This window comes from Ornithodoros turicata, chromosome 4 (genome assembly GCF_037126465.1).
Source record: "Ornithodoros turicata isolate Travis chromosome 4, ASM3712646v1, whole genome shotgun sequence".
NCBI lineage: Eukaryota > Metazoa > Arthropoda > Arachnida > Ixodida > Argasidae > Ornithodoros > Ornithodoros turicata.
Window position 1 is genome coordinate 81,472,525 of NC_088204.1, and position 9,769 is coordinate 81,482,293.

The 9,769-nt window shown below is 49.6% G+C and overlaps 1 protein-coding gene across 1 annotated transcript; it reads left to right on the forward strand.

Moving 5' to 3' along the window:
- Positions 1-3,006: 3,006 nt before the first annotated feature.
- Positions 3,007-9,320, forward strand: LOC135392116 (uncharacterized). The gene has a single exon (XM_064622795.1). The coding sequence runs from the start codon at positions 3,228-3,230 to the stop codon at positions 8,739-8,741; it is 5,514 nt and encodes a 1,837-aa protein (XP_064478865.1). The 5' UTR covers positions 3,007-3,227; the 3' UTR covers positions 8,742-9,320.
- The last annotated feature ends 449 nt before the right edge of the window (positions 9,321-9,769 follow it).

The following is a 9,769-nucleotide window of genomic DNA, read 5'->3' on the forward strand; positions in this document are numbered from 1 at the left end:
AAAATTGTAACTAAGTTATTATGAAGTTCTTCAGCCTGCAATGCAACTCGCAGTTACTGAGTTACTTAAAAAACAAACGAGTTACTTCCAAGTTACTTCGGAGTTCGGACACAAAATAGCACTACACAGGTGCAGCGCGCGTGAGCAGTTGAGTTACACGAGACGCCTGCGGAGGAGTGCAACGCGCTTTATAGATCGTCTTGGTTTATGTCTGACAATAGACCTCTCCATGTTTGTAAGCAAATGACGTCATAGTGTTCGACAGCGCCACAAATTTGGTAGAGTTGAACTACGCTCGAAGCTAGAGGTGAACAAGGTCGCGCCCGAAAGCCACGGTCTCGAAGGTATTACGATGGCCCCTGAAAGGAACGTGACCTGCTATCCTACTTTTCTTTCAGTAGGAGGCAGCCAACAAGTTCGTGGAACCCAGCCCTCTCCTTCCGATTTGTTTCTGTTTCAGTCTGTCTACCAACGTCATGATGGCATTTCTCTGGTAGAGGTCTATTCGAACGCCTTGCATCTTACTCCCTCCCTGTGAGCGCACAATATGGTTCAGCTTCATTTCAATGGCAGCGGTTCTTACTTCCTGAATAGAATACTGTCACTGATTGAATATCACGTTTTATGGCAAAAAATGCCATGAAAGAACCAGAGAGAAACTTTGGCAAAGTTACCTGAAAAAGAAACGAGTTCCTCTGAATGTTACCACGGCGCTAGAGTACCGAGTTAAGTTACAAGTTACCAAAGACAGGGACTTACTTAGGCAAATTGATGCTTTGTATGTATTTGTCCCTTCTATGTTGTTCCAGCCTCATAACATCAGTTCTTTCATGTTCAATAGTTACAGTAACTTCCCAGTAAGCCATGAACGTCTCTAGGATGACTGCGTGACATCGTTATTGGGATATATCGACGTCCTGTGGATGTCCATAATCATCGAGATGATGTCATTCTAGACGTCCGACGGATGATAGAAGAAACACCCATATTATGTCAATAGGACATCCCCAGAGACGTAATTTGGACCATCATAGGGCATTCTTTAGAACCTTAATGGGACGTGTTTCGGAACCTTAATGAGATGCTTTTGGTGTGATGACACATTATCACATGTGATGCTTCCACACCTATTCGTGCAGAGGTACCACTAGAATATATTATAATCCACGGCACCGTACAATCTAATGACATCACGTGGGACGTTTTTGTACGTTATATGGGACGTTATTAATGCTCCTCTCCTACCCCTTTGCTGCATATGTTACTGTGTTTCTGATGTCTTTTTTCCAGTCTTGGAGAAGTATAGAAACTACCAGGAGAGCTGGAAAGGCATGTGCGGCAGTGGCATATCCTAAGAGAAAACAGATACTGTACATGCTTGTCTCGCAAGCTTCCAAATTCGGGAGTCCTGTTCGCGTTTGAGTCAAAATGAAGGGTGAAGCGCATAAGTTTAATTCGATTACGTACACAAAAAACACTAAAGTGAGGAATTGCTCGGAGCATTATCTCACCATCACGATAACGTTTGTTTTTTACTACTTTCTGTTTGAGACATTCAGTAGGTCCATCTAAAGTCAAACTCGTGCAGCGCTAGACAACCAGCATTTCCCTCTCGTTTGCCACACATGCTCCATGTATCATCCGGTCAGGGACCTCATTTGAACAATCTTTGAAACAGCCACGACAGGACATCCTTTTGATATACAATCAGGGACGTCTATATACGAAGGTCCCAGAGACGCTCAACGAACATTCATTTCTGGATATGTAAATTATGTCTGAGACGTTTGTTCATCGGACGTCCTCAGGACATCCTATAAGTACAAAGATGTTTGGACTTTTTCTGGACGTCCCATGGACATTGGTGGTTGTCTGGGTTGCTTGTATAACGAGTTAACTTGAACTCTGCCAGTTTCTCTTTCCATATGCGGAGATACGAGCTCTAATTTTTTCACCAACAATTTATTTGTATTGCCCGCCGACAGCGAGCGCAGGCTCGGGTTCACCTTCCATGCACGGCCAAGACAACAGAGGAGGCATTCTGGCGTCTCGAACCACGCGAGCACCGGCGAGCGTTTCACGCGTTCCAGAAGTCTCTCTATATCGCCTTTTTTGAAAGGTTTACCTTTGCTTATCGTCGTGAGTCCTTCCGTTACAGCATGGAGGCATCCGAAATTATACCAACATGCTTCTAAGCGGTGTTTTCGCGTCCTTCGAAACGTGCGGATTATGCGGATCGGATATGTTGCGTTTTGCTCAGCGGTCGGATGCGGATGTAAACGGTTGTGTATGCTGCGGATTCGGATCGGATGCGGATAACGTGTGCGCGGATGCGGATGCCAAAAATCTCATCCGCGCAGGGCTCTACCCGCAAGCCTCCATCAATGCAAGATGATGTGACACGTAGTAGGTGCATTCTTTTCACTTGCATCTCCTGCACCAGATCTGAACTGGGTCATTTGCATGCTGCACTTTCCTATTGAAAAGAAAGGCATTACTAATAAAGTTCCTTTCAGCTGGAAAGTGCAGCTTCCGAAAACCCGTCTTGCGTGGAGTCCAAGATAGTGCAGTCCAGTGCAAGTGAAAAGAAGAATGCGCTTACTAGTGACACCCCACGAGCGAACTATCCAACGAGTCGTCCTCTTTTATCTTACGTTTTATTTCCGATTTTCAAGACAATTTTCCGGATTCTTTGCTTATGGTGTTCTCCTTTTTTTATTTGCGGATACCTTCCCTGTTTCGAAACGGATTAAAGCGAATCACCTGAAATAGTAGCAATGTAGCAATAGTAGTAGACGACGCAGGCCGGCGAAGGAATACATCAACTGGAAAGCGCTTACGCAATGAACATAAATAAAAGTACAAGTAACATTTTATATAATTTAGGAAGCAGTTTATTCTCTAATAATATCATCCAAAACAACATTTTCGATTGTGTTTGGTTCAAGCCGGTGACTTTCAACGGTGACTAACTTCCTACGCGGAGGCACGGTTGAAGCAACGGGATCTATAACGGGAACAATAGGGAGAACCGTGGCACCGAGGTGTGTTTCCCGCCTTGCAAACGGTAGCTTTGAAACTCCTACAACCTGGCCATTCGGATGCGGTGCGATGGCCTTCTGGTTTCAGCCGTGTTGTAAGTGACAGTATCACGGATCGGACGTCATGCAGATGTGCTAAGGTGCAGCGTTTTTCGTCCTGCCCATCTTGCATGGGTACGCGCCGTCATGATGGGATCTGGCAAGGAGTTCCTTTATGTTTGTGGAAGTCCAGGGTGCGACTACAAGAGCAATAAGACGGGACTACAAGAACACACGGGTAAAGAGCACAGGACATCCAACGAGCTCTTCTGCAAGACGTGCTGGGCCAAGTTCTCGGGCGTTACAAAGCTCTTGAACCACTCTTGTAAAGCAGCTTCGGGAGACGCTGCGTGCGGTGTACTTGGCTGTTCTTTCAAGGGAAGTTTCGAAGGCCTGAATAGTCATATACTGTCGCAACATGACGGTGTCGACAACTTGGTCTGTAAATCGTGTCTTTTTAGCTTTGACTACCCTGTCAAGTTCATGTCCCACGTTGTCACTGAATGTTTTGACGGGAATAATACTCGGACGGCGAACGGGTGTGACACACCGAACGTGACTGTACTGCAGTGTACGGTGCCAAAGTGCACTTTTTTCGCACATAATTCTCACGACCTGATTGCACACACCGAAAACAGCCACCCTACGTGCAATAAGTTCCTGTGCAGAAATTGTAACAAGTCGCACCCAGATGTGAGATCCCTCATATGCCACTACATGGGTTCAGAGAGTTGCCAGTTAGGGAATGAGGAGAGGACCATCACCTGCGGAGTGCCGGACTGCAGCGAGGAAGTGCCACTGTTCAAACTGGTGAGCCACATCATAGTGTCGCACCCAAAAACAAACAGGTTCGTCTGCAAGAAATGCAACATGTCGTTCGTAGCAGCTAACGTGTTCACCACACACGTGAAGACTTGCAACGTCAAGTCGAAAAAGGCGGCAAAACCCCAGCTGGGATTCCAACCTTCCTATCGCTGTTTCTACTGCAAGATGTTGTTCAACGACCACAGCGAGTACGAGTTCCACCACGGCAAGGTGCACTCCGCGAAAGAGCCCATGTTGCAGTTGTGGAGCCCTGGTCTGTGTAAGTACACGCGACGTCCCCACGTCGACCCAAAGACGGTCGAGAACGAGTTCGCGTGCGCCTGCTGCGGTGCTCAAATGTCCAACGAGCAGTCGTTGATGAAACACATCATCATCATGCATCAGCATCATTGCTGCATGAGGTGTGGTTTCTTATTTGGAACGCGGAAGGAGTTGGCACAGCACAAGAAAGAGGTGCACTACAAGTTTGAGTGGACTCAAGCACCGGAAGAAAAACAGAGGAAAGAAAAACTCATCGAAAATTCGAAAGCTCAAGAGAGTATAAAGAACCGCGTCGTAACTCCGGCACCCGCCACCAGGGCAAAGAAGTTTGAGTGCTACCTGTGTTCCTTGATGTTCGAGAAGAAGTCCATCCTACAAAGGCACGCGCTGTCGAGGCATCGTGTTTACCTGTGCCATTATTGCGAATTTGTAAGTTCGGGGCCGTCCGCGGTCGAAGGCTTGAAAAGGCACCACTTGGCGGCGCACAAGCAGAAGATATCGCTGGCACATCCGGGCGTGAAGGATGGGCAGACGACAGTTTTCGCTTCTGGCGACGCCTCGGAACGGGATCGCCGTCCAGCGTCCCCGACGCCCTGTCCCGCTGCAGACGACGCCTCCTCGGCTCCGCAATCCCTCGGAGAGGATCGCTCTCAACAGTCTCCGTCGGCACATCCGGGCGGGAGCAGAAGGGTACAGGGTCCAGCTTCCCGTACGGTCGAGAGCATCGAAGCATATTGCCAGCGTGTGTCTCTGCATCGAAGAGCAGTCGACAGTTTGCAGAAGACCTCTCAAAATGCGGGGGCTCTGGCCACCAATGCAGAGTGTGCCATATGTCACCTGAGGTTCCCGTCCAGTTACGCGACGCTCCAGCACATTTACGAGGCACACAAAGGGTACTACATTTGTCGGCACTGCAGATTCGACTGCGAGACTCTCGCCCTCATGGAGGGTCACCACAGACGCGTGCACGGCAATAAAGTCCTGAGCTTCTTTCGTATCGATAACTACATTCTGAAATCGCCGACCAAGAATTCCGCTCAGGGCGACTCCGTGGGTCCATCAAATACGGTGCCTAAAGCCGCAATATCTTTGGGCATGCCGGAAAGTTCAGCCGAGAGCAGAAAACGCAAGTTTGAGCATTACTACACCACGCCTTTTCGAAACGCCAAGAAGAAGAAGAAGCTGAACGGAGTGACAGTCTCGTCGGACGAATCGATAGACAGCGGCTCGAGAAACGACACATTCGAAGCAGTGGTGAGCCCCCGCAAACAAGAACGCGGCGACAACCACATTTCGGTATCCCTGCCATCGAATTCTGCGCCTAATGCTGCAAGTGTGCTACAGGGTCTAGCAGGTTCGGCAGAGTGTGCGGCACTCAAGGTCGGTCACAACCACTCCAGTCGACTCGGTAGCGTCAAGAAGGCAGTGACCACCGTTGCATCCTCCTCGCACAAATCCGCAGAGAGCGGCTCGGAGAGCAACGCGTCCCAGCCTGTTCCCGAGGGCACCTCAAAGATGGAGCACACGTGCGAAAGGTGCAAGAAGGGGTTCTCGGAGAAACACGCCCTGTACGATCACATGGCGCAGCAACATAGGCTTCGGAACTTCTGCAAGTACTGCAACTTCGGGACGATACCGACGCACGTCCTGTTTGCCCACATCATCAGGGAACACCCCGGTCTCGAGTTCAGGCACATCGTGCTTCAAGACGGCATGTTTGTGGAAATGGAAGAGTCTCCGAGCCCGGTGTTGACGCAGAAGGTCCTCAAAGAATCCAGGGAAGCAGATGCTGAAGCGTTCGAGGAAGAAACGACCAGGAGCGACGGCAGCGAAGAAGAAGAGGAGTGGTCGAAGCCTTCGGAATCCAGCACAGAGAGCGAGTGGAGTCCCAACGAGGAAGAAGACGTCGGAGGCGAAGAAGAAGAGGAGTGGTCGAAGCCTTCGGAATCCAGCACACAGAGCGAGTGGAGTCCCAACGAGGAAGAAGACGTCGGCCATCGAAGGACTCGAGCCTCGCAAGCGGCACGGCCCGTTGTCGCGGAGACCTCCAGCGAATCTGAGCGCGACCTGCCCCTCGGCGAAGTACACGATGAAGAGGATTCTGCAGAGCACGCTGTTGTACGGAGCGTATCGTTTACGGAGGACGCTGACAGAGAGGAGACTGCCCCAGCGATTATCCCTCGTGTGAACGTGAAAGAGGAACGTCAGGAAATTGAGTCGCAGAGCGAGGACGAATACCCCGTTTCGATACTGGACATTATGAAGGAGTTCCCCGCTTCCGGCCGCGTTGCTGAGGTTGAAGCCGATTCGACACGCGACAAACGGCAGGACGCCGAGCAAGTCAGACGCGAAGTCTGCGACGAGATGGCAGGCGATACGAGAGTTTCCGAAAGCTGCGACGTGGGCATGAAAGTAGAAAAAGAAACGCCGCAGCTTGAAGTGCTCATCAACGCTGCAGCGATCAAACGGGAAAATCGGGATGATGATACGGAAACGGTGTCGATCGAGACTCAGGAGTTGGATCCGGTCGAATACAAATCTGTGCTGGTAGAAGGGAAGATGGTCCTTGAGGACAACCATACGTTTTGCACAAAGAAAGAGGCGGAAAGTTGTCACAAAAACCAGTGGAACGACGAGGCAGAGGGGACGTCGAAAGGAACGTCGGAATGTCCTCTCAACGTCTTCGGAGGGTATCGAGTGCCCAAGACAGTCGGTGCTTTTAAGACGCTCCTCGATAACGTCGGGGACCTGTACAAGTGCTGCGAGTTCGCGTGTTCTTTCAGCACGATGTTCTCGCCTGACTTTATCGACCATTTGAGGCGCCACAAGAAGGCACGGCTCTTCTGTATCTATTGTGGCACAATTGTGGCAGACGCAGCCGAGCTGGTTTGGCACCTGGATTGCAAGCATCGTCACTGTTCCTTCCAGTGTGCCATGTGTCTGTACCGCGCATCGACGAAACAGCACATTGAATGCCACTTCGCTCACGCGCACCCGAACAAACTTGCGGACTACGTCACGGTTCTCGCAGTGAAAGATCCTCAGGTAGAGAACGTTGTCAAGCCGGAGAGCTGCCAACCGTACTACTGCGGCTTCACGGACTGCAGCTTCAGCACCATGAAGACGACAGACTTTGTCGGCCACCTCAGCACGGCGCACACGGACGAGCCGTCCTATCCGTGTCCGCTCTGCAAGGACCAGAAGAGAGACATCGACGAGTTGGTGTCGCACTTTCATCAACACGGCATCAACAACGTCCAGTGCGCTTACTGCAAGCACTGTTCGGTGACCATCGGCGGAATAATTTTGCACCTTTGTTACTGCCACCCCGAAGTCCTGGTCAAGTTCTTCTTTCGAAGCAGCGATCTCGAAAAAGAATTCATGAAAGTGCTCAACGACAGCGAGTACGTCCTTCCGCACTACTTCATCGATCTTGTCCGAGAGAAGTCGGCAACCATGTGCAGGGACATGGAACACGTAACCCTGCAGCAGCAGTGTCCGTTCTGCAGCGCCTGGTGCAGAGGATTCCGCGCTTTCAAGTCGCACGTTCTGGCGGAACACAGGCCCGCAGTGAATTCTTCCGAGCTGGCGGAGATCCTTTTCCAAAACTATGGCTACAAGGACGCGGTTCCGTTGGGCAGGTGTCCGTTTTGCTCCTTCGTTGCGGAGAACACGGCGGAGCTTCAAGAACACGTGCTCGACGAAGAGCTTGTGTATGCACCGTACGAGTGCCACATCTGCATGCAGACTTACAGAACGGAGAGAGACCTAGATGAGCACCTGTTCGACAAGCATGTCGACGAACAAAAGCTCGTTTTCCACAACCCCGACACGCAGCTGTTGGCATGGGTTAAGAGCAACATAGCTCTGGATAGCAAGAAGCACGATATCAATCCCTTTGACGTGATCTTTAACCCATCCTGTTCCACTAAGGACAGTCCTTCTGGTCTGCCATCCATCGGCAGTGGGCAACTAGAACAGCTTGCAAAACGCTCTCCGCCGGAGCCCAACATTCAAGTCAGCGCCGTGTACAGCGTTGAAAGCAACGGAAGTGGGGACGACTTTGTGACGGGCAAATACCATTGCGCGGCATGCGGGCTGACGACGTTCAGCAAGACAAACTTCAAGAGTCACATCGACGCCTGCAGCAAGAATTACGTTCAAGACGGTTCATGTTCTGTGCAGGAGCCAGACTTGAACCGTTCTGTTTGTCGCAAGGGTCTCAAGACGAAGAAGCTTCCAGGACGGCACAACGAGATTGTTCACGTGGAGGAGGGCGGCAGGAAGGTGATCACCATCGACGATGATGAAGTTGAGAGCGACGACGTTCAAGTTTTGATACTCGAACCGAAACCAAGTTCGCGCGGCACCGCGATCGACGTGGGCGCCCATTGCAAAGGCACGACAACAAACAAGGAAGGGTTCTCGTTTTACGGGTCGGAGTTTGTTCCTGTGAGCAAGAAGAATCTGTTTGTGCAAACGGAGTTTGTGAAAGTTCCTGTGAGGTCATACATGAAGCTGGCAAACTTTGAGCCACACGTCCTCGTGGAGGATGTAAAGTGGAGATTGCTGTGAGGTGAATCTCGGTCATGTGTCGGCACGATGTCGGGACTGCTCCCCGAGAGATTTGTACTTGCATTTCATCGTTGTTCTTCATTTGATCATTTTATCGTGTTAACTTTTGTGTACAGTACTCCAGTTTTGTGATTCCTTACAAATACTTACCTGATTGTTGCGCCCTCGCTTTTTTTTTTGCTCTGTTGCAACGTGCACATAAAGATATGTGCGATTCAGCGTATATCCTGGATAATTTTACTATGTGCATGCAGCTGTACAGAAGTGTATTTTTGAGATTCTTACGTTTTGTGCCCTGATGCCCTGCTCTTTAGCGATGCTTGTTTAAAGTGATCGTCTCTTGTTGGAACCATGTTCTTGTTCTGCAATATAGAGGTCAACAAGGAATATGAAATCTCTAGAATTGGTGGCTTGTTTACCAGCGTTGTGACGTTTCTGCCTTATTGCGAGTCAGTCGTACGGGATTTTCGTAGCTTACAAGAACCCACGCGCTTGCCTAGTCTTGGTGCTATATGGTTGCTTAATCTGGACGAAAATAGACATGAGCTTTGAGAATAAAGGAAACTATTCTTGTTCCTATTTTGTGCCTATTTTTGTTGTATATATATATATATATATATAGTGTATTACGTCTTGAAATCAGTGTGGCGACGGACACCAACGTCTAATACCTCTGGCGGATGTTCGTTGTTGAAGAGCAGTGGTGTCCAGGTTTGACCCAGCCATTTATCCAGATTTCCCTGAAATGTTTGGTGATAACCCTATCCTTTTCTCTCCTCAAAGTTCAGGGAAATTCAATAAAAGCACCTCCTTGGCCATTCCATGCCAAATGATATAATGTTCCTGATTGACCACCTACAGTTAGATTCCCAAAAATTGTCGGAGGTAGCTGTGCTATCAGTAGGCATCTCCGGAAGTCTTGCTGAAATATATTGAACAATCCTCAGTCTACGCGGGGTCAAAGTTTACAAGGAATGTGAAGACAGTACTATGACAGGATGATCCCAGAGGGCAGACTGTTTCAGCTA

Coding starts and splice junctions, on each gene's coding strand:
- LOC135392116 (XM_064622795.1), top strand. CDS start 3,228: ATGATGGGATCTGGCAAGGAGTTCCTTTATGTTTGTGGAAGTCCAGGG.